At 49.9% G+C, this 24,369-nt stretch overlaps 1 protein-coding gene across 2 annotated transcripts; it reads right to left on the reverse strand.

Moving 5' to 3' along the window:
• Window positions 1-4,688: 4,688 nt before the first annotated feature.
• Window positions 4,689-23,237, reverse strand: fgd1 (FYVE, RhoGEF and PH domain containing 1). 2 transcript variants are annotated; one of them, XM_036143758.1, is made up of 18 exons: window positions 22,674-23,237; window positions 19,140-19,406; window positions 18,885-19,071; window positions 18,114-18,810; window positions 16,377-16,466; window positions 16,100-16,248; window positions 15,855-16,011; window positions 15,612-15,750; window positions 14,179-14,237; window positions 11,472-11,618; window positions 11,287-11,379; window positions 9,914-9,996; window positions 9,284-9,314; window positions 8,185-8,286; window positions 7,982-8,110; window positions 7,674-7,832; window positions 7,441-7,584; window positions 4,689-6,585 (listed from the first exon to the last, which is right to left on the reverse strand). In XM_036143758.1, the coding sequence occupies exons 1-18, from the start codon at window positions 22,729-22,731 to the stop codon at window positions 6,313-6,315; spliced, it is 2,964 nt and encodes a 987-aa protein (XP_035999651.1). In that variant the 5' UTR covers window positions 22,732-23,237; the 3' UTR covers window positions 4,689-6,312. The 2 variants fall into 2 exon arrangements, with proteins under 2 accessions (XP_035999651.1, XP_021167384.2); XM_021311709.2 differs by having other exon boundaries at window positions 7,441-7,587; window positions 22,674-23,233.
• Between the last annotated feature and the right edge of the window lie 1,132 nt (window positions 23,238-24,369).

Consider the following 24,369-nt stretch of genomic DNA (forward strand, 5'->3'; position numbering starts at 1 on the left):
CACTATGAAACACTGCAAAATACTCCTAAAGATGAGAAACAACTTTAGAAAAACAAATGAGACCAAATTAAAAACATCTAAATTAATTAAAGGACCAATTTGAAAATTTTACACAGATGCGTAATCAACTCATGTTGGATTTTCATTTCATATCTCGGTTTTGTTTTCTTTACGTCTATAAAATATAACTATTTCTTTGTTTTTGTTGCCTTCATTTTATTTATTTAATATATATATATATATATATATATATATATATATATATATATATATATATATATATATATATATATATGTGTGTGTGTGTGTGTGTGTGTGTGTGTGTGTGTGTGTGTGTGTGTGTATAAACTTTGGAAATATGTTGCATTCAAACAGAATTGTAAGTACTTTTAAACTTTAGTGGTTCCAAAACGGAGCTGAATCTTTTTTCTAGTTGTTTTGTTTCTATGCCTGCAGGGCGGGGCTAAAAGTCCGTGTGTTAACCAATGAGCTGCTTCTTTCTCTCCCCTCAGCCAATTAAAACAGGGCAGGAGTTTCCTGACAGCCAATGAGTTTCGCCGCTTTCGCCATGTTGTTTGTTTTCGTCTCAGATGTACCGGGAAGGGGAGGCAAAGTGGGGGCGGGGCGGGGCTATGGGGAATTCCCAGCTGACGTCACCCTCCTCTGCACTGATTGGCTGAGCTGAAACAGACCACAGCTCTACCCAATCAGGAGGCTGTAAACGTGATAGCTGACGAATCCAAGCCGACATGACAGCAGAGTTGGGGGACAAGGTGAGAGCTGTGACGTCAGAAAACAGCTGACCGTGAGAGCCAATGAGAGCCGACTGGCAGCATCGATCTGGGAATCTGCTGCAGCTGGCAGCCAGCTCACCACGGCTCCATCAGTTTCTTCTCAGATTCTTCTAAGTCTCAGGGATCAGATGGACATGGCGCATGAATCCATCTTCTGCTGCTCATGAATCCATCTTCTGCTGCTCATGAATCCATCTTCTGCTGCTCATGAATCCATCTTCTGCTGCTCATGAATCCATCTTCTGCTGCTCATGAATCCATCTTCTGCTGCTCATGAATCCATCTTGCTCATGAATCCATTCTGCTGCTCATAAATCCATCTTCTGCTGCTCATGAATCCATCTTCTGCTGCTCATGAATCCATCTTCTGCTGCTCATAAATCCATCTTCTGCTGCTCATAAATCCATCTTCTGCTGCTCATGAATCCATCTTCTGCTGCTCATAAATCCATCTTCTGCTGCTCATGAATCCATCTTCTGCTGCTCATAAATCCATCTTCTGCTGCTCATGAATCCATCTTCTGCTGCTCATAAATCCATCTTCTGCTGCTCATGAATCCATCTTCTGCTGCTCATGAATCCATCTTCTGCTGCTCATGAATCCATCTTCTGCTGCTCATAAGTCCGCCACCTTCTTCAGTGCAGCTTCTGCTGCTAGCAGCTCTGCAGGCTGTGGAGCATTTCCACCAGTTCCTCCATAAAGGTTCCATCACAGCCTCCAGAGTCCAGCTGTGGAGATGAACATCTGTCCCACAGCTGCTCAGTGAGGAACCTGGGGTCCTTCAGATGTTCAGAGATGTTGTCAGCTACATTGGTTCCATTTTCACACTAAAACAGTTTTAAAATGTTACGTCAGTGATCCTGTTTCTGCAAACTGATAAATGTTTTCCAGTTTCAACGTCACACCTGCAGGTGGCGCCATTGCTTCTACAAGACCGCAGAGCAGACAACAGATCCATGTTCAGCTATGTCATCACTTTTATTTTTTCCAATACAACCTCATTTACTTTATTGTACAGAGGTGCATGATGGGAAACAGCGATAGCATGGAAGGCAGTGGCCGGCCACTAACCAAAAACCTGCAATCAATAAACCGATCAATGTGAAAACATCAGACATACATTTGAGCAAGGCGACATAAAAGGCAGCGAATTCATCAGCTGCTGTTGTCATAGCAACAGGGATCCGGGACGGTGTGGTTGCCTTGGTAACAAAGATGTTACCATGGCAACCGGTCAGGAAATAAACAGAAAAGTTGAAGTTATTGGCTGATAAAGTTAAACCTGAGCTATAACTGCAACCAAAGGAAATACTGTAACCAGTAAGACTGTGTCTGGATAAACTCGGTTATTATTCTACTGGTTTGAACTGGCCAGAACCGGTTAGGTTTTAATATAATCGCCATCCCTAACCAGTTCTAGCAGGTTAAACCAGGATCTAACTGGCTGTAGTTGGCTTTTTAAATCAGAATCTCACTGATCATATGTTTTTGTTTAATTGATCAGAATGCTGATCAATTAACCTGGGACTACCTGAAAACCATATGTGAAAGGTTTCGGTTCTAATGAGGAGAGAGAAAATGGACCAAGACAACACCACCACTGTTCTGAGACCATTCACCAAGAACCATTAAAATGAGGCTGGACTGGTTGGTTGTTCAGGATGGCTGGAAGTAAACATCAGTTATGAAGAAAACAACCATGTGGGCCAATCAGACTAGCAAGAACCGTTCAGGACCAGTAACATAAACCCCTTTGACCAAACAGAACCAATCAACTGTTTTAAAACCACAAAGAACTAAACTGTCAGAACCAGTAAAAACAGAGACAGTTTATAACAATATGAGCCAGAGAGAATGAGTGAAAACCTGTAATTAACAGAAACAGTAAAACAAAAATCATGTAAACCAGAGAGAACCAGTTGGAGGCAGTCAACACAGGCAAGAAAAATCTGTGAGAACAAGTCAGAACCAGTTAAACCCAATAAGAACTGCTGAAGACTTGTAATAAACAGTAAAAACAGTAAAAACACCAGTCAGAACCAAACACAACCAGTTTGAATTGGTCCAAATCAGTTAGAATCGATCAGAACCAGTGGGATTCAGGTAGAACCACTTCTGCTAACAGAAGGTCTGAAATGAGTAGCTCAACACATTCTCTCCGTACTGAAACAAAAGATGCTAACGAGTGCTAAAAGACCCCGTGGCCATTTCCTTCCATCCTCAACCGCTACACATGCTAAGAACACACTTAGAACACATGGTGACTGCCAAAAACCCAATCAGAGAGCCAGTAATCCAGAACTTAAAGCAAGAACCGGTCTGAGACCCGGATAGTTCTGATGTGCTAGCATAGCTTAGCACAATCACTGGAAGCAGAGGGAAACTGTTAGCAAACGACCAGGAATAGAAGAAGAGTCTTTGAGTTTTGATCGAATGTTCTTTGGTGTTTTGTCGACAGGTGGCGCTGTAGCAACCAGAACCAGGGGAACTTGGAGAACCTTCTTTACTGATCATGTCAGCCATGTTTCTCTCTACAAACTGAAAAATCACGTGATCAGTTATGTGAAAAACTCCTGCAGGACAACAGCTGTGTTCTGGATCTGTTCCTCCACACACACACACATATATATATATATATATATATATATATATATATATAGTTCTTCCTTGGCACAGAGGTGTCTTATTCTTCGTTATTCTTATAGAACTTGCATCTGTTTTGTTTATCCCATATTAAATATTTCTACATTTACTTATGTCAACTGTATGTCTTTGTGCAGCTCCTCATCATCAAAGCCACTTTGGTGATAACTTGGTTCTAAAGCTGATTCTGACTCCAGAGGAGCTCAGTCTAGGTTCTCCAGTCCTGAGCGTGAATGTCAACTGGAACCTGACGTCAGGTTCTCACTCCACCGGATCCAACAGTTTCCCTCAGCTTCCACTCCCACAACCAGTAAACTTCCTGTGTGGCTCTGATTGGAGGAACGGATAAGAGACCTTTAACCTTTACATAGTCACATGGGTCAGAATTATAAATTATATTTACAAAGCTTTTTTCATCCAGCAGAAATTAACACAGCCAGACTCACGGACACAGAGGGAACCCAAAGCAAGAACCTGCAGACAGAACCCACAAAAGGAACCTCAAACAGAGAACCCACAGAGAGAACCCACAGAGCGTCTGCAGTTCCTGGAGAACAACAAGAAGAATATTTAGAAGATTTTCACTTTCACAACGTTTTCTGCCAAATGAGTGAAAAACGAGAGAGAGAGAGAGAGAGAGAGAGAGAGAGAGAGAGAGAGAGAGAGAGAGAGAGAGAGATAGAGAGAGAGAGAGAGAGAGCAGGAGATCCTGAAGCGGTACCGGTCCAAACAAAGTCTGTTCCATCTGTGCTCCAGCAGCTCCATCTAAGTGCTGGAGGCATCTTCTGCGGTACCAGTCAGACTCCTCCCATCAGTCTGTGGAACACCTCCAAACATCATGCATCCGAGCCCATCATCATCATCATCATCATCTTCATCATCATCATCATCATCTTCATCATCATCATCATCATCCTCAGTGTCCTCGTAGCTCCTTCAGCTTCACGTTCTTCTCAGAGTTCATTTCTGCCTGCAAACAGAAAACCTCCAACCAACCACTCACAGTCTAAGAACTGCCAGCAGATAATCAATCACAGCTCTGATTGGTCAGTGCTCCCGCCAATCAGATGCTCCGATTAACTGAATAAGTGCAGCAGGAGCTGACGTCACAACCTACAGCTCTGACCATTAAAACACCAAAATGAAACGGAAGTTTTCATAAAATCACATCCAAACTTTAAAGTTCTGGCTTTAAATTTCCAACTTTTCTAAACGTTTTCTCTAATTTATAAAACTTGACTTTAAAAGCATAGACTTTATTTTTTTATTTTTTTTATCCCCTCACGCATCCAACAATAAATATCTAAACAGTTTTATGTAGTTTTTAATAGTTGGTCAGACTGAAGTAAAGGAAGAAACTCTGAGATCTGCAGAAAATAAATATAAATATACAGAAGATGGAAACCTTGAACCCGGCTGTACCCAACCTCACCAGTAGAGGGCAACGCAGTGGCCCAGTCAAGGGTGGAGAATGCTGGGTAATGTAGTTTAGCTCCACAGATTGACAGACTGAAGATTTAAATGTTTATCTTTGATCAATTTGATGTAAAAAAGGTCCATGTGGGGAAGTTTAGGGTTCCTTTCTCTGTCAGGTTGTGGAGAAGCTGCAGATCTTGGAGGATAAATCCTTTCTTTCTGTGTTTGGCAGATTTACAGTTCTGTGCGGGTTCTGGGAGGCCGTTGGTTTTTAAGAACCAGGAGGTGATGTTGAAGCAAACTTCCAATTCTTTCAGTCCTCAGGAACGTGTCAGAGGACCTTCAGTTTCTGCTGCTGTTATTTTGTAATCTCAGTTTATAAAACACATGAAGTTCTTTCCACCACAGGAAATTCTGTGAAGGTCTGAAAACCTTCGGGTTGAGAAGGTTGCCAGGACTCCTCCTCAGCTGAGATGATTGGTGAAGGTCCGGCTAAATGCTCATTGCTTGTTCAATATTAAAACTCTCCACATTAAGGTCCCGGAAATGCAAATGTTGACTGAGGGGATCCTGAGATGGACGGACATCAGTGAGCTGGTCCTCCTGGGAAGACGTCCAGCGATGATCTGAGGGATCTGAGCTCCTCAGCTCAGCAATCTGTTGGAACTTCAGGGAAATTTAGAGCGCAGCACAGAGGAAGCTCATGTGAAGGAGGGGAGGGGGGGGGGGTGGCGTCTGAGGCGTGTGTTCTGTGTGCTTCGTGTTAAAGTTCTCCAGGCGGGATCCAGAGAACTGCAGATCTTCAGCGGCTGCTTAGGGAATGATTCTTCACCTGAACTGTGCTGCTTTCATAAAAACATAAAAACCTCATTTGGTCCAGATGACTTCTGCTTGATTTGGTTCTTTATAGTTTTTTGTATCTTTTTGTTTCAATGTGTTCTGTAATTGGTCTTGTTCCACTGATCTGGTTAAATGTTCAGTTTTGCTCCGGTTCTCCTCCTTCTCCACGAGTGGTTTAGATTTGTTCTGTAATAGTTCATATCTACATTTATTCTGATGTTGTGGTTTGTTTCTGAATTTCTGTTGTCAGATTTTTCTGAATAAACTCTAGATTTGTTCTGTCTATCCTGGATTGTTTGTGAATTTGTTCTAAACGATAAAACGGGAATCAGCTCCTGTCCTGTTGTGTTTCTGGGTTTGTTTAGTTCTGAATTTGTGAGATATTAGTTCTGCTTTGATTTTGGATAAATTGTGAACTAGTTCTAGGTTTGTTCTGGCCATTCTGCTGTTTGTGGACCGGTTCTGAATTTTTCCTTGGTTACTTCTGGTTTAGCTTTGGATTAATTGTGAACTAGTTCTAGATAGACTCCAGCTGTCCTGGGTTTATTTTTTTACTTCTGCTTTCCAATCAGGACAGACTTTCCAGATGCAACCATCTTCTTTGTTGCTCCGGTAAAATCAGGTGTTCTCTCCTTCCTCGGCACCAAGCTCCTCCTCTTCTTCCTCCACACTCTCCACGATTGGCTGATGGATCAGAGGCTCCTCCCCCCTGCCGGCCCTGGACAGGATGTCCATCCACCTGCGCTGTAGCTCCTCCCCGTCTGCGCTGAAGAACAGAGTCAGGTGACTCTGAGAAATCTTAAAGGCGTGTCGTCGTTCCAGGCGATCACATGACTCGGGCTGGGAGACCTCGAAGCCAATCAGAGGGATGCTACGCTGCGCCTTCACATCCTGTGGAAAATAAGTTGTATTATTCTATTGGGACCCTTCACAAGTGCATTATGGGTATTTCCCCAGCTAGGGCAGAGGTCTCCAACGAGATCCTCGAAGTGGAACCTTTAGACGGTTCTCTGCGCCAACACAGCTGAACCAAACGGCTGAATGACCTCCTCAGTCTGCAGTGGAGCTCTCCAGACTCCTAAAGACCTGCAGCCTCATCTAGGAAGCTCGCATACGCACAAAACCCTAAATCTAAAGTGGCTTCCCACGCAAAGGCGGGGATCAGAATATTCAGAGCCTCATGCTAACTCTGAGCCAGCCGCACGCTGGTTTGGAGAAAACTGGCGCCGCCGATGGTGAAGAGGGGAACTGCAGCCAAACTGCATGACGGTTCCTCTCAGATGTTTCATTTCACTCCATATGAGACTTTAATCTGATCACAGACCAGGAGCAGTCACACAGATCTACCTCAGGACCTTCCCTATAAATAAAAAGACCCATAATCCACCTTAAACCCTAAATCTGAGTCTGCTAAACGTTCCATCAGGGTTCTGCCATCACGCTCCTCCTCCAGGATCTCCAGGGTGACGGTTCCTCCGCTCAGTCTAAGGGAACATCAGACCTGCATTTACCCGGCGTGGTGACACTGCTGCTCGGTGGACGACGTTCTAAAGGGGGAATTAGGAGGGAACCTGGCTTCAGGGAGCAGAGAACCCCTGGAGGGTCGCCTCCTGCTGGAAGCTGCAGGGGACAGTACCCCCCCCCCCCCCCCCCAACACGTCACTTCCCAGATTATCTGACTCAGCTGTGTTGACGCAGAGCAGCAATCTGAGGTTGCAGGACTGCAGGAGCAGAGCTCCTCCTCACCTGTGGAGCTCCATAGATGTAGAGCACCAGCGGCTCGTTCTCAGGTATGACGAACCAGGCCTTCTGCCAGCCCCGCCCCCCTCCTCTCTCCATGTGATGCAGGAAACTGCAGATCACGCTGTTCTCTGCAGCCAGCGAGGCCTGCTTCTGTGGTAATGAGAGATCACCGTTAATACCGAGAACACAGAGCCGGCCTGTACGGGGGGGGGGGGGGGGGGGGGTATGCCACTGACCTCCAGAATGGACCGCCTCCTCTGGGTGCTGCTGCTCAGACCCCCTGGTGACGGCGACACCCCCACCAGAGTCACGTAGCAGTCCACGCACACACGGTTGGTCCGGTTGTTGTCGTACGACAAACGGGCGCGAAACTCTGAGCATTTCCCACAAACCACCTGGAAGACGGAGGACAGCTGGTCAGAAACGGCGTGGGGGACGGCGTGGGGGACGGTGTGAGGGACAGCGTGAGGGACGGCGTGGGGGACGGCGTGGGGGACGGCGTGAGGGACGGCATGAGGGACGGCGTGAGCGGCGGGGAACGTACGTGTCCGCAGGCTTTGCAGTGGTGCCGTCTCTTGGTGATGGAGTTGAACGGCTCCTGGCACTTCATGCACAGCGTCACCTCCTTCTCCCTGATGGGGGTCGGCGCTCGTTTCCCCAACTCCACACAACTCTGAGAGAAAAGCAGCGGTTAAAACGCGCCTCAGCGCCGCGCAGTACCACAGACGGCCAGCAGGGCGGCGTTACCGGCGAGTGAGGCGGCGTGGACTCGTCCTCCCGCAGCCAGCAGCTCAGGTGTCTGCAGCTCTCCATCGTCTGCTCGTGGCGCTGGATGGTGGCCTGGATGGCCTGAGGGCAGAGGACAGTTAGGGTTCTCCAGGTTCTTCACAGGGTTCTACAGCTTTATTTCAACATGTCTACAGGTTCTTCACAATGTTCTACAGCTTTTTACCCAGCTTCACTGGTGGCCTCATGCCCACAACGTTCTCCAGGTACATTTTATAATGTTCTACAGTTTTTACATGTTCTCCAGTCATTTTAAAATCTCTAGGTTTGTTTTCAAAACATTCTCTAGGTTTATTTTGTAGTGTTCTCCAGATCTATTTTCATAACGTTCTCCAGGTTTATTTTAAAATGTTCTAGTTTTTTTTATACGTTCTCCAGGTAAATTTTCATAATGTTCTATAGTTTTAATTCTAGATGGTTCTCTAGGTTTATTTTCAAAACATTCTCTGGGTTTATTTTATAGTGTTCTCCAGATCTATTTTCATAACGTTCTCCAGGTTTATTTCCAGACTTTTTGTTCTCTGACATTTTATTTATGTATTTTTTAAGGTTTTTACGGTTCTAGCGGCTCGTTTTTCGTACAGTGGGCTGACAGGACAGGGGGTAGAACAGAGGGGGAGAACATGCAGCAAAGGACCGCGGGTCTGAGTGGAACCCAGGGCCTCCGTACATGGGTTCTGCGCACTAACCACCGCATCGCCACTGAAGCATCGCCTCTGACGTTTTATTGACAGTTTTTCCCGTGAACCCTGAAATATTTCTATATTTATAATAATCTGATGGAACGTGACTTTGGAAAGAGCCTTGAAGTGACGTGTTCCATGAACTGACGCTTTATAAATAAAACTGAGTTGAATTGAACTGGCGCTACAGAAATAGAATAGAAATGTTTTTATTCCATGTTCTGACTCAGGAACTGAAGTTTGGGTCCGTTTGGGTCAGCATGACGACTTTCTAGCTCGGATGTTTTGTCTGAAGAGGAATTCTTGAAGCCTGTTTTTGGTTCTTCTCCATTAGTGACTAGACCAGAACCAGCAGAACCTGTGATGTGAGAACTCACCTGGATCCAGTCCTTCTTCTCTCCCTCCGTCCTGCAGCAACACAAACACAGTCAGAGAAACATCCCAACACTGTTCCACCACGCAGAACCAGTACACAGAACCAGTAACAGAACCACCACGCAGAACCACCACACAGAACCAGTAACAGAACCAGTACACAGAACCAGCATGCAGAACCAGTAACAGTACCACCACACAGAACCAGTAACAGAACCAGTAACAGAACCAGCACGCAGAACCACCACGCAGAACCACCACACGGAACCAGTAACAGAACCAGCATGCAGAACCATGGGGGGGGGGGGGGGGTTGGGGGGGGGGCAGCAAGGTTTAAATCTGGACCTGCAGATGAAAACTGATCCCAGCTCAGTACGACTGAAGCTAAACGTGAAACGTTCGTTCTTAAATCCTCGTTAGAGTGAAACTGGAAAGGATTTAATTGGCCAAACCGTTAAGGTTTGTTCCGCAGTGCTTATAACGGTCAGAGGTGTCTTCAGTGCAGGGAGGAGAACCGGATCTACGTGGATTCAGGACAAAAGTTCTGAAAAAGCTTCCTGGCTCTGACGTTCCCAACAGGAAGAGGAATTCTGAGTCCAACCAGAACCAAACCGGATCTGCTGAGCACCAACCTGGCCTGCAGCTCCAAGGATCTCTGTTTTCCAGACACCAGGAACGTTCTGCTGGGAACCGCAACGCTGCTCGTCTCCTTCAGCTGTGGACACAGAAGGTCACGTTAGTCCAGCCGCACCAGAACCTGTCCAGTTCGGTCCAGCAGGCACCTGTCTGTCTGAGCATGCTCAGTATCACCTTCTCGGTGCACCTGTCTGTCTGAGCATGCTCAGTATCACCTTCTCGGTGCACCTGTCTGTCTGAGCATGCTCAGTATCACCTTCTCGGTGCACCTGTCTGTCTGAGCATGCTCAGTATCACCTTCTCAGTGCACCTGTCTGTCTGAGCATGCTCATTATCACCTTCTCGGTGCTCCTGCGTGTCTGAGCATGCTCAGTATCACCTTCTCATTGCACCTGCGTGTCTGAGCATGCTCAGTATCACCTTCTCAGTGCACCTGTGTGTCTGAGCATGCTCAGTATCACCTTCTCGGTGCACCTGTCTGTCTGAGCATGCTCAGTATCACCTTCTCGGTGCACCTGTCTGTCTGAGCATGCTCAGTATCACCTTCTCAGTGCACCTGTGTGTCTGAGCATGCTCAGTATCACCTTCTCAGTGCACCTGTCTGTCTGAGCATGCTCAGTATCACCTTCTCGGTGCACCTGTCTATCTGAGCATGCTCAGTATCACCTTCTCGGTGCACCTGTCTGTCTGAGCATGCTCAGTATCACCTTCTCGGTGCACCTGTCTATCTGAGCATGCTCAGTATCACCTTCTCGGTGCACCTGTCTGTCTGAGCATGCTCAGTATCACCTTCTCGGTGCACCTGTCTGTCTGAGCATGCTCAGTATCACCTTCTCGGTGCACCTGTGTGTCTGAGCATGCTCAGTATCACCTTCTCGGTGCACCTGTCTGTCTGAGCATGCTCAGTATCACCTTCTCGGTGCACCTGTCTGTCTGAGCATGCTCAGTATCACCTTCTCGGTGCACCTGTCTGTCTGAGCATGCTCAGTATCACCTTCTCGGTGCACCTGTCTGTCTGAGCATGCTCAGTATCACCTTCTCGGTGCACCTGTGTGTCTGAGCATGCTCAGTATCACCTTCTCGGTGCACCTGCGTGTCTGAGCATGCTCAGTATCACCTTCTCGGTGCACCTGTCTGTCTGAGCATGCTCAGTATCACCTTCTCAGTGCACCTGTGTGTCTGAGCATGCTCAGTATCACCTTCTCGGTGCACCTGCGTGTCTGAGCATGCTCAGTATCACCTTCTCGGTGCACGAGGAGCAACAGCAGCAATATTTCTGGGTTTAGTTTATGAGTTCTGTCACTTTGGACCCGGTTGGTCCAAAGCGGCAATAACCTGCTTCCAGCCACCGGGGGGCGCCGCGTCTCACCTCCATGCCGTCCACATCGATGCGAGCTCGGACGCTGTACTTCTGACCAATCAGACGCAGCTTTGGGACGCAGTAGAGCAGCCGGTCGTTGAACTGAGGAGAAACAGGTCAGAGCGGTTAGTTCCTGCCTGCTGGACTGCCTGGACCGTCAGAACCAGTCAGAACCAGTCAGAACCAGTCAGTACCAGGATTAGGTATCGGTCCTGTGTGGTGCCGTTCTTATTGGACAGTTTGAGGATGTGTCCTTCTTTGATGAGCTCGTTAGTCGGGTTAACGATGTCTTCTTCTCCTCCCAGCAGCTCGTACACCTTCAACAACTTCCTCATTCGCTCCTGAAAAACAGAACGCGTCAGGAATCACAGAACAGTTTCCATCCGCGCTCACCAGAACCCTGCCGGAACCCTCAAACCAACAGAACCAACAGAACCCTCAAACCAACGGAACCGTCAAACCAACAGAACCAACAGAACCCTCAAACCAACAAAACGAGTCAGGAATCACAGAACAGTTTCCATCCGTGCTCACCAGAACCCTGCCGGAACCCTCAAACCAACAGAACCCTGACACCAATGGAACCTTCAAACAAACAGAACCGTCAAACCAACAGAACCCGTCAGGTATCACAGAACAGTTTCCATCCGCGCTCACCAGAACCCTGCCGGAACCCTCAAACCAACAGAACCAACAGAACCCTGACACCAACGGAACCGTCAAACCAACAGAACCAACAGAACCCTGACACCAACAGAACCCTCAAACCAACAGAACGCGTCAGGAATCACAGAACAGTTTCCATCCGCGCTCACCAGAACCATCAAACCAACAGAACCGTCAAACCAACAGAACCATCAAACCAAAGCTACGTTCACACTGCAGGCCTTGATGCTCAATTTGTTTGTGAAATCAGATTTTTTTGCGTGTCCGTTCACATTTCCAAATATATGCGACTTGATCTCCTGTGTGAACTGCATTCATGCACCTAAGTGTCCTGCATGCGCAGTAGAGGACGCGATGATGTCATACGTAGCAAAGCGTGTTCATTGTTTGCAGAAGTAAACATGGATTATAATGCTGCAGCGTATCTTGAGTTCTTTACGTTATTCTCCAACCGGAGCAGCACGTTACCAACGAGATCTTTTTAAGAAGACCGAAAAGGAAAAGAGCCAAATTTTAGTGACGTGAGCAGCTTTACTGAAACAGACTTTATTCATAATTTTTTAATGACAAAGGCAACCTTTATGCGTCTGAATGGAGCTCTTTAGCGCTCTCATGTAAAAACACACCTTCAGCCAAAGAGGTGAGTAAACGCTGTGGGGCTGAATGGACTTATAACAGCTGCTTGTTAACGCACAATAATAAACCTCGTTGGCATAGCCAGGTCCACCTTTAGTGACGTTTGTCGAGAATCAGTGACGTACAGGTGGGATGAACGAGACCCGGCCGTACAGACACAGGTCGCATTAAAAAGATCAGATACAGATTCAGGACCACAGAACCAAGCAACCTGGGTCACATTAGAAAGATCCAATCTGTGTCGTTCAGACCGTCATAAAAAGATCAGATACAGGATGGATCTGGGCAAAAAGAACGGAATTGGGTCACTTCAGGCTGCAGTGTGAACGTAGCCCAACAGAACCAACACACCAACAGAACCATCAGAACCCTCAAACCAACAGAACCATCAAACCAACAGAACCCTCAAACCAACAGAACCGTCAAACCAACAGAACCGTCAGACCAACAGAACCACCAGAACCACCAGAACCCTTAAACCAACAGGACCCTCAAACCAACAGAACCATCAAACCAACAGAACCACCAGAACCGTCAAACCAATAGAACCAACAGAACCCGTCAGGTATCACAGAACAGCTTCCATCCGCGCTCACCAGAACCCTGCCGGAACCGTCAAACCAACAGAACCATCAGAAACATCAAAGAAACAGAACCAACAGAACCGTCAAACCAACAGAACCATCAGAAACATTAAAGAAACAGAACCAACAGAACCGTCAAACCAACAGAACCTGTCAGGAATCACAGAACTGTTTCCATCTGCACTCACCAGAACCCTGTCGGATGTCAGACCAACAGAACCAACAGAACCGTCATGTGATGCTTTCAGGCTCCCAGTTGTTCTCGCCGCCTTCTTGTGGTTCTCACCTCAGAGCTAAAAGCAGCAGAACATCAGAACGCCTCACACCAGCCTGCTGACACGTTTCCTGGGAAACCATCTGCATTCTGACAAAATCCACATCCAGCCAGAACGTTCCTCACAGAACGCTTTGTGGAACGTTCCTCACAGAATCCTTTGTGGAACGTTCCTCGCAGAACGCTTTGTGGAACGTTCCTCACAGAACACTTCTGGAACGTTCCTGAGTGTTTGCAGCACAGAAGACCAACTGAGAGGAACCCAAGCAGCTGCTCAGTCCTGGAGAACGTCCAGCTTCCTGACCAGAACACGGCCTGAAGGAGAAGACGGAGAACAAGCTCAGCTTTGGCGGCATGAGAGCCCAGTGGGCGGAGAACGCTGCAGAACCCCAGGAACGCCTCAGAGAACATGCTGACAACCTTTCTGCAGAAGGACTAAAAACTCTGGAACCCCCTGAAGCTTTTCCATGGGGTGAACATCTGGTCCACAGGGAGGAACCACCGGGGTTCTCAGGGGGGGGACCACCTCCAGCCAGGTTCTAGCAGCCTCCAGCTGCTAGAACCTGGCCCGTTCTGACCCGCGTTCCCAGCCAGGCTCAGGTTCTGTCCACAATCTGCTGCCACGGATTCAACTCACCACCAGCTGAAGATCCGCTGACAGCCCCCCCCCCTGAACCTCCTAGAGTCAGCGCTGGCCGTGGGTCCCGGCGTGGTTCTGATGAAGGTTCTACGGGTTCTTACCATCTTCCTGATGGCGGCGTTGGAGTGTTCAGCAGCCGTGGCGATCAGCTCCAGAGACTCTGCACAGAAACAAACGAGGCGTTCAGGGACAGCGGGCGTGTAGGAGAAACGGACGCTGAACGGAACAATAACGGGAACATTTACACGTTCCACCACACTGAGGTGCTGTTTGAGGCGCCGTGTGGTTCTTTCACACGATTAAAGCATAAAACGTCCGTTTAGAGGCTCATTGAGTTAAATTAACTGAATAAAGTTATATTTCTGTGAGTTTTACTGCTTTCTGGTCTGTTATTGTTGACTGAGAACGTTTACGGCGCATTTTCACACGTTAACTAATGCGTTTATCGCTGTGGTGCACCTTTTTCAGGTGTGTTCAGGTTCCTGCTGCCAAGGTAAGGAAACAGCGCCCCCTACAGTCTGGTTGCCTTTACTGTACAAGCAGCTAAAGCCGGATGTTTTCAGTGGAGGTACTCAGAGTTCTCCATCTGTGTTCTCACTGTACCACGCTCTGATGACCTGACTGCTCACACCGGGCGTCTAAAAACCACGTCAGCCTGCAGAGAGGTGGCGCTACTCAGACTCGTCTACCTGGAGGCCAAACGTCAACAGTAGAAGAAGAAAAAGGCGGAAGTGTCGATGTTCTCTGTTAAACATGAGGCTCACTAGAACCAAACGTTCTGCCTTGGTAATTCTACAGGTTGCTGCTCCGTAGTCTGACTCCATGTCACACGTACCGCCGCCATGATTCTCTCTGCTCCTACGTTTTCATCAGAAGAAGAAGAATCTGCCGGTCTGCACATGCTCAGTGCGTGATGTCGGGGGAAATCAGCTCGTAGCTCTGCTTCACCAGCAGGAGGCGCTCTCCATCTCCTCAGGAGGGCCGACTGGATGTCAGACATGTTTGATGTTCATCTGACCTGATGGGGGGGGGGGGGGGGGTGAGAGGCTGATCACCCCTCGTTACCCCCCCCCCCGTTAACCCCCCCGTACACGACGCAGCAGGACGTACGGTCCCGATGAAACTCGACGCCATCTAAGAATTTCTCGCATGAGGAATCGGCCCAAAAAGGCAAAAAGTCGTCCGGCTTCAAGATTCTGACTTTAATGTGGATAAAAGAATCAAAGATTGAGAAAAATCTAAAACAAATGTTTTCAGTTCCAGTCTGACTTTTGGTTCCACATTTCTATGTTATCCCAGCTGTTATCATCCATCAGGCTGCAGAACATCTCAGGAACAGGTCCGGGTTCCTCGTCCTCCTCAGAGGAACCGCCTGGAGCACCTGCTCCCTGCTCCCTGTTCCACCATGGTTGGGTTCTACCTCCTCTGTCTCTGGGATGTTCTGCAGACTCAGAAGCAGGATGGCTGGTAACAGCTGGCAGGAAGTTTCCCATCATGCTTTGCACAGGGGGGGGGGGGGGGGGGGTTCTCGTACTCTGGGCGTCCCGGTAGTCCGGGGCGTCTTCAGGCAGCCGGTTCAGGTAATCCTTCAGCAGCAGCTCGTAGCGAGGGATCCTCTGGACGGGTTCCAGCATGTGGTGCTGCAGGGTCAGGTTCCCACAGCGCTCCTCTCTCTGCACAGAGAACACAAGACAATCAGAACCAGAACCAGAACCAGAACCAGAACCAGCACCAGCACCAGAACCAGCACCAGAACCAGCACCAGAACCAGCCGTACCTGGATCTCCTGAATGATGGCCTTGAACTGAGCCGATCTCTCCATCCAGATGTTCACCAGCTCCATGGCTCGGTCAAAGTTCTTCACGTACTCTCCGTACATCTTCAGGAAGGGAGCCAGCTTCTGGAGGATGTCCCCAATGCGTGGGCTGGAGTCCCTGCAGCCCGCACAGGACAGGAGGTCAGAACCTGAGGAGCAGCAGGAGGAGCAGCAGGAGGAGCAGCAGCAGGAGGCGTGGACCTCACCACTCCTCCATGCGTTTCTGCAGCGCCGGCAGCAGGAACTGCTGGTGGAAGCAGTAGATGGAGCAGATGTTGGAGAAGACGCCCTGGACCACGTCGCATGGGAAGGAGGAGCGGGACCGGGCCTCCTCCAGCAGTCTGGCACAGAACACCTGCAAGATGAGGAGAACGTTTCACACGCTTCCTGGTTCTGATTCAGCTGTTTGGACCAGCAGAGGGGGCGGAGCTTGTCCTCCTCCTCTCCTGCTATTGGCTGACGGCTGGAGTGTGCTGCGCTCACCTGGTCCAGCAGGTGGAGCTTTGACACGTAGGCGATCTCGGTGAGTAGCAGCTCGTTGGCGATGTTGAAGACCCTCTGATGGACAGACAGCTGCACACAAAGACAGGTTTGGGTTTCTGAGACAGAGTTCTGCTGGTTCTGATGGTTCTGATGGTTCTGATGGTTCTGCTGCTGCAGGGCCCAGCTGTCAGAACCAGTTCAGAGGACAGCTGGACCTCAGGTCTCTGGAATGTCCTCAACAGAAGAAAATGCTTCAGGAATTCAAACAGTGAAATTCTTTGATTTCATGGTCCATTCACACAGAACCGCCCTGTAGGAGTTTATTTCCTCCTTCAGCCTTAAATCAGGTGCAGATCCTGTCAGTTATATAATTAGTGCCACTAAATATTCTCCCCTGGTGTGTAACATCAGTCCTCCACGTCCACAGCCTGGAGAGACGTCTCTGGTGGACAGAGGACTGCCCTGTTTCTAACATTAAATAAACTTTATAATGAATTAATTACTGGGTTTATTGCTGCTAGCGCCTTCTCCAGGCTGCCTCACATGAACTCTTCTAGTTTAGACATTACAGTCAGGCAGTCTGTAGACAGCTCAGGGGTCCTCAGGTAGAGACACAGAGTACCGTAATGCTCCTAATATCCACTGAGAGGAGCCGCTTGTTGCTAAGCAACGTCACTTTATACATAAATATGACTCATCCATCCATCATTCATCCATCCATCCATCCATCCATCATCATCCATCATTCATCCATCCATCATCAATCCATCATCCATCCATCCATCCATTCATCATCAATCCATCATCCATCCATCCATCATCCATCCATCATTCATCCACCTATCCCTGCATAATTGCATTTTCATATTTTTATATTCATGTTTTAATAAATAAAGTCTAATCCTGAGCTTCTCACTCCTGCTGGTATATTAATTTAACTCCACATCACTCAGACTATCACAGAGAAACCTGCTGACTCAGCAGAGGTCCAGCTGACACCTTCCACAAGGACAGTAAGCCACAAATGCTAAACACTATTTACAAGCATGTCAATGGAAAGTTGAGTGGAAGGAAAAACGTGGTGCAAACCAACAGAGCCAAGCGCAGCCTGGAGGGGATCGTGAAGCGGGTTTGATAGTGACTGAGAAGCTGGAGTCAGAGCTGCACAGATGGATCCATGAGTCCCTGCAGAACCAGACGAATCTGCTCTTTCTAATGCACCCATTCACACAAAAGGAGCCAGGAACCTGTACAGAACCTGGACGTGCTGCTCGGTAGGAACACATTTCTGGATGTTTTTAGCGGCTGCTTTCTAAAGAACTAAGTATTGGGTTTTCATGCGCTCTGAGCCAGAAGCATCGAGAGAAACTTAACGGGTCAGTAAGTTCCACTTCCTGAGCTGAACCGAGGAAACGGATTAACTGACGTAGAATTAAAGGAACTGTTCTTTAACCGATCTTCATCCTATGTTCCTCCTCCAGCCTCGCTCTGAGGCACGTTCCGACCAGCAGAACATTAAAGCGGCTCTGCAGCCGTTCCTGCTCTTCCTGCTCTGCTAGAGAACGCAGCGTTTAACCATCAACCTGTTAGATCAGGACTGACCCACACCTGCCTGATCAATAACCCGACAGAACCACACCCCTTTACCTGTTTCCTGACGTCTAAACCCGCCTCTGATTGGCTCCGCCCTGAATGAATAATCTGGAACCTGATTGGTCGGTTGGTGTCCTGTCTCACCTCAACAGAGTCCTGTCTGTCAGCTTTGGGCGGGGCCAGAACCAGCGTCAACTCCGCTTCCTCCTCCAGGTCACTGTCTCCCTCCTCGGAGAACTCCCTCCTCCTCCTCGCGCCTCCTCTGGCCTCCTCTCCCTCCCCGGCGTTGGAGGAGGAGCTGGAGAGGCGGGGCAGGAGGGCGGGGCTGCACGGATAAACCACGCCCCCTTCCTCCACGCTGGCGAAGCAGAGCTCCTCGCTGTGCGACGGCGAGCTGATGCTGTCGATGCCGCTGTCCCGATTGGCCAGCTTTCCATCGGTCTGCGAAGAGGGGAGGGACAGGCGCTCAGAGGGCACCTCTGATTGGTCGACCAGCAGCTGGGGCTGCTGATCCTCCGCCGCCACCGCATCGTCCTCCAGGTGCTTCTCGGAGGCGCTGTAGCCCGACTCCATGGACAGACGCTTCTGATGGCCTTCATCACGACACGCTGCCACCAGCTCTTCATCCTCATCGTCTTCATCGTCGTCACACAGCTCCCCTTCAACCCCGTGTGTGATGTCATCACGACCTGTGCAGTCACTCGGTGGCTCCGCCCCCTCAGGTTGTGGAGGCGCAGGTGAGGCAGAGGACGGTGGTGATGAAGATCGGGAGGAGGGGGGGTCCAGAGGGCGGGGGCACAGCGCCCCCCCGGTGATGTCGGGCACCACGATGATCTGCTCGCTGCAAGACAAACAGCAGATAAACAACCAATCACAGCGGTGACGTCACGCCTTCTCTGGCCAATCACAACTCACCGCTCGAACTTCTCTATGAGGGACAGGACGCAGGTGGGGGAGGCGGTGCCATCGGGCGGGGTCCAGCCCCGGGGGTCCGCGGGGAGGGGTCTGCAGGGGGGTGGCGGTGGGAGGGGCTTCTCTGGCAGCCGGGGGCGTGGCCTCATCAGTCCGGCTTGCTGCTGGAGATGCGGGGGCTTTGGGGGGACTGTGGAGGGGAGGGAGGCGGAGTCACAGGTCTGCTCCGCCTTAATGGTGAAATGAGGGAACGCTTACCCTGAGGTTTGGGACCCGGCACAGGTGGACGGATCCGGTTCGTCGCCGCCGCTGTCGTCGCCGGCAGTTCTGGCGGCCCCGTGTCGTTGACGGACCCGCGGCTCTCAGCTGGTTCCCCGCCTTCCTCCACAGAACCGGGCCCCGGGTCAGGGTCCGACTGCAGGGGAGCGTCGGCGTCCAGCACCGCCTGGTGGCCGCACGGCGAGCAGGACGGCTCCAGAGACAGAGACTTGGCCAGCAGGCTGGGGCTGGTGGAGGAGGCGGGGCCTGCGGGGAGGCGGAGACACGTCAGGGAGGCCACGCCCACCGCCTTTCAAAATAAGTGCCAGATTAAGAGAAAACACGTTTGCTCTCACAGACAGAAACGCGCCTGAATCCTGCAGCAGATTCTAACCACTGCAGACCCTGATCTCCGGGTTCCTTCACCTCTACAGGGTTCTGTTGCAGAACCGTCTCAGAAGAGAACCTCCACATCTCTGTCCTCACATCAGGACCGGACTACAGGGGGCGCTGCTGCCGCCGTGGCTTCAGCAGCAAAGACCTTTATGCTTCAGACTGCAGAGAAATCAGCTGACGGTGCTCAGTTTCAACAAAAAACCTTCGGTCCAAACGAGAGCGCAAAGTCCTGAGACTGGAACCCGTTTAACCCGCAGAATGTTTCTAACATCCTGGTGTTTAAAATTAAAACACCAGAATGTTACAATTTCTAACATCCTGGTGTTTAAAATTAAAACACCAGACGACAAAATCTTCTCTGAGGGGTGGAGCAGGAAAAAATATCCATAAAACCGACTCCAGGCTGTTTATACAGCCACTCTGTGTGTGTGTGTTACTGTGTGTGTGTGTGTGTGTGTGTGTGTGTGTGTGTGTGTGTGTGTGTGTGTGTGTGTGTGTGTGTGTGTGTGTGTGAACTTGATGGGAGGTCATGGGAAAGCCTGAGCGGGCTGATGTGGACCAGATGTTGTTCCGCTGTTTAAAACGCTCAATAACATCAGTTTAGAAGAACACTGCAGACCAAACTACATTACCCACAATCCTCTGACACCATCAACACAGCAATGAGGCTGAAGCTCTGATTAGGGGGTTCTAGGTGTATTTTACCTGCTTCTGTTCACCAACAAACATCCAAGACAGGTAATTTGGGTAAACTGGGTTCTTCTTCATGACATTTTGTTTATGATGTTCTGGGTCACTGAGGAGGTTCTGGCAGTTTAAGTTCTTGCTGAATCAGGATATATATGAATATGTTCTGGATGACTAAGAAGGTTCTAACATTTGGGTTACGGTGTCTTGGGTCACCTGCCAACATCTGGATTAAGGAGGTTCTACTGATTTAATGTAGATGTTCTGAATTGCTGAGATTTAAACTGTATTTTAAGGCGTTTGAATCACTGAAGACGTTTTTCTGGATCGTTTTCAATGTTCTGGATCAGAAAGGAGGTTCCATCGGTCTATTTGCACAGGTACCATGAACTGAAGGTAAAACAGTGATCGTCGGTGAAATCCATTCATCTCTTAGTTCCAGTCTGCAGCCAGACGTTCTAAACCCTGGGAGAACCTTTTATGGAGAACATCACCATTTTACATTCCTCCTCTGGCCTGTCCACTCCAGCAGCAGTGAAGACCTGTTGGGTCCATCATGCTCAGCTGTTTGTTCTGGTCCAGAGCCGATACTGGATCACTTTATCAACAGTTCATGAGAACGTTCTCTCTAATCATCTCCAGATGCTTCTGGACTGCAGACGGTTCTGAAATGTCCCGTTCTGGTTCTAAATCACACAGAGCACAGAACAGAAGCAGCTCTGAGCTTTAGTGACGACCTCATTGTCCCTGGAGAGGCTTGATCTTCACATCTTCATGTCTCCACTCAGGTTCTTGGGAGTAGCGGTTTAGCTTTGAGTTGGGTTCTACATCTCTGTCTTGTGGGGTTCCCCAGGGCGTAACTTTGGGTTCCCGTTGTTTTTTTATACACGCCGCCCTCCAGTGTAACATGCAGTGGTGTGGCGCCAACGTATGACAGACCTGAACAGACGTCTGCAGTCAGTTCTCCATGTTCCACCCTGTGGAACCACACATGTCTCCAGCACTCAGTACAAAGCTTTAGAGGTTCCTCCCATTCTACTTTTAGAGACTCTAGGAACCACCAGCAGACCTGCAGTCTGAGAGCGAAGTGCTCTGTTAGGAACATACGGGGTAATCAGAGCTCTGATATATGATGGAGCTTGATTATTAAGGGCTTTATACGTTAGAAGGAGAATTTTAAATTCTATTCTTGATTTAACAGGAAGCCAATGAAGGGAAGCTAAAATTAAAGAAATATGATCCCTCTTGTTGATTTTCATCAGAACTCTTGCTGCAGCATTTTGGATCAGCTGAAGGCTTTGAACTGCATTTTGTGGACTTCCTGATAGTAAAGAATTACAATAGTCCAGCCTTGAAGTAACAAATGCATGGACCAGTTTTTCAGCATCACTCCTGGACAGAATGTTTCTAATTTTGGCGATATTCCGGAGGTGAAAAAAGGAAACTCTGGAAACCTGTTTAATATGGGATTTAAATGACATGTCTTGGTCAAAAATAACACCAAGATTTTTAACTTTATTACCAGAGGCCAGGTTAATGCCATCCAGATTAAGTGATTGGTTAAGAAGTTTATTTTTTGAGGACTCTGGCCCAAAGATTACAACTTCTGTCAGAACTCGGTCCAAAAACATCAGGAATCTGCAGGAACCGAACCGAGCAGTCGGGATCACAAGAACCAGGAAGAACCAGGAATCCGCTGCAGTTTGCAGGATCCGTCTGTTCTGTGGGCGTGGAGCAGCAGTAGATCTCTAAACCACAGAACCACCCGGTTCTGGTTCTGCTCCTGAACCGGCCCAATGCATTGCAGCCCCCTGATTCCTGAACAGCTGATCAACGCGGTTCCTCCTGCTGAAATGTCCTGATCAGAACCACCAGGTTCTGGACGGTTCTCTCCCACGCCCGTGGTTCTGCAGGTCTATCACTCGGGTTTAAAGCTGGTTCTGTTTGGTTCTAGAAGCTCTGACAATGACTGTGAATATTTTCAGAACCAGAACCACATGTGGGCTCCGGTCTGCGAGGCCCACACAGTTCTGGTCCAATCAGGAGGGGCCCTCTCTGCTGGCTCGGATGCCCACGCGCACACACCGCTGTCAGACACGTGCGGGTTCACAACGCTCAGGATCGATCAGCCGTGGACGCGCGCACACGCACGCTCGGTGGTGATGGATTCAGACCGACAGCGGCGCGTCGGTCGGATCGATGCCGTCCATCAGCAGGGGGTCACGTGACTGCGGCGGGCCTGGCGGCAGATCGGAGCCACATCTGGCGCGCGCATCCCGGTAGCCCACTTCCACTGCAGGGATGTCGGTCAGTGTGTGCGCGTGCACGGCGGCGGGATTATTCGCTCACAGACGGGAAAATAGGACGCGAGCACGCTGCAGCTGGGCGTGCACGCGCAGCCCTATGCAGAGCTGTGTGTGCGCGTGCGCGGTGCAGATGCGGCGGACTCACCTCTGCTCGCGCTGCTTCGGTCCATGTACATCGCGCAGCAGAACACAAATCCGGTCATTAAAGAGACGTCGGTGCGCGGGGAGAGCGGCTCCCCCGGTCCACAGCAGCAGAACAAACCGGCTCACCTGCGCGCGCACAATCACACGCACACACGCGCGCACCCACGCTGAGGCACTCACGGACCGGTTCGGACGGTCCGGACCGACAGGCTGCCGCTTCGGGACGGATCAGGCGGTGGATCCGCGCGGGTCGGTTCTGCCCGGTGCGCGTGCGGCGGCGGCGGCGCAGAGGGAGGGGGCGGGGATGCTCTTCCTCCCTCTCTCTCTCTCTCTTCCTCTTCGGTTTCCATGACAACAAATTAAAAGAAAAGGTGACAGGTGATCACGTGGCTTGGCGCAGACAGCCAACAGAACATCCAGCAGAACATCCAGCAGGAGCGTCAGAACCTGTGATCGGTTCGGTTCCACTGAGCGGTTCTGCTGGTTCTGCAGCCTGAGAGGTCAGGCCGAACCGAACCGGGTCCTCCACGCGCCCAGCAGGGGGCGCACCGACCGATCAGAGCGGCGGGACACGTGGGCCTCCTCCGGTGAGGAGTTCTGGCCTCATCACACTGAGGGAAATGTTTCATGTATGAATGTGAGATAAATAGATCCACCTGCAACAGGTACGCCACCCTGCTGCCATGTTGGACCAGAGGTCAGAGGTCAGGAGCCACGTGGTCCTAGTGGCTTCATCAGGGCGTGACCTACAGCTCTCACTGGAGCGGTTCGCAGCCGAGTGCGAAGTGGCCGGGATGAAAATCAGTGCCTCCAAATCCGAGACCATGGTCTTGAACCGGAAAAGGGTAGAGTGCCTTCTCCGGGTTGGGGAGGATGTCCTGCCCCTAGTGGAGGAGTTCAAGTATCTTGGGGTCTTGTTCACGAATGAGGGGAGGATGGAGCGGGAGATGGACAGGCGGATTGGTGCAGCGTCTGCTGTGAAGCGGGCGCTGTACCGATCCGTTGTGGTGAAGAGAGAGCTGAGCCAAAAGGCCAAGCTCTCGATTTACCGGTCGATCTACGTTCCTACCCTCATCTATGGTCACCAGCTTTGAGTCGTGGCAGAAAGAACGAGATCCCGGATACAAGCGGCTGAAATGAGTTTTCTCCGTAGTGTGTCTGGGCTCTCCCTTAGAGATAGGGTGAGGAGCTCAGTCATCCGGGGAGGACTCAGAGTAGAGCCGCTGCTCCTCCACGTCCAGAGGAGCCAGTTGAGGTGGCTCGTGCATCTGGTCAGGATGCCTCCTGGACGCCTCCCTGGAGAGGTGTTCCGGGCACGTCCCACCAGGAGGAGGCCCAGGGGAAGACCCAGGACACGCTGGAGGGACTATGTCTCCCGGCTGGCCTGGGAACGCCTTGGGATTCCTCCTGAGGAGCTGGCCCAAGTGGCCGGGGAGAGGGACGTCTGGGCCTCCCTACTGAAGCTGCTACCCCCACCACCCGACCCCGGATAAGCGGGAGAAGACGGATGGATGGAACTGCACCTTTAATTTTAATCAGCGAACTGCACCTTTAACAGACAGGAGGCTGCATTCACACCTCTATCCTCCATCTATGCTTCTCAGGAAATGCATTTGGAAACTGATTCCTTTCACTGTTTTTAAACATCCATCTTTTATTTCCATTTAAATGCTAATCTCACACTGTTTTTTTCCGTT

This window comes from Fundulus heteroclitus, chromosome 1 (assembly GCF_011125445.2).
Source record: "Fundulus heteroclitus isolate FHET01 chromosome 1, MU-UCD_Fhet_4.1, whole genome shotgun sequence".
In the NCBI taxonomy this organism is placed as follows: domain Eukaryota; kingdom Metazoa; phylum Chordata; class Actinopteri; order Cyprinodontiformes; family Fundulidae; genus Fundulus; species Fundulus heteroclitus.

What these genes read in the sequence shown, in the direction of transcription:
- fgd1 (XM_021311709.2), bottom strand. Translation starts at nt 22,731, where the DNA reads ATGACCGGATTTGTGTTCTGCTGCGCGATGTACATGGACCGAAGCAGC. An exon ending in CAGAAACGCATGGAGGAGTG is followed by an intron (nt 16,012 to 16,099) that starts GTGAGGTCCACG and finishes TGCGGGCTGCAG; the next exon opens with GGACTCCAGCCCACGCATTG. An exon ending in GGACTACCGGGACGCCCAGA is followed by an intron (nt 14,238 to 15,611) that starts GTACGAGAACCC and finishes GTTTCTGTGCAG; the next exon opens with AGTCTCTGGAGCTGATCGCC.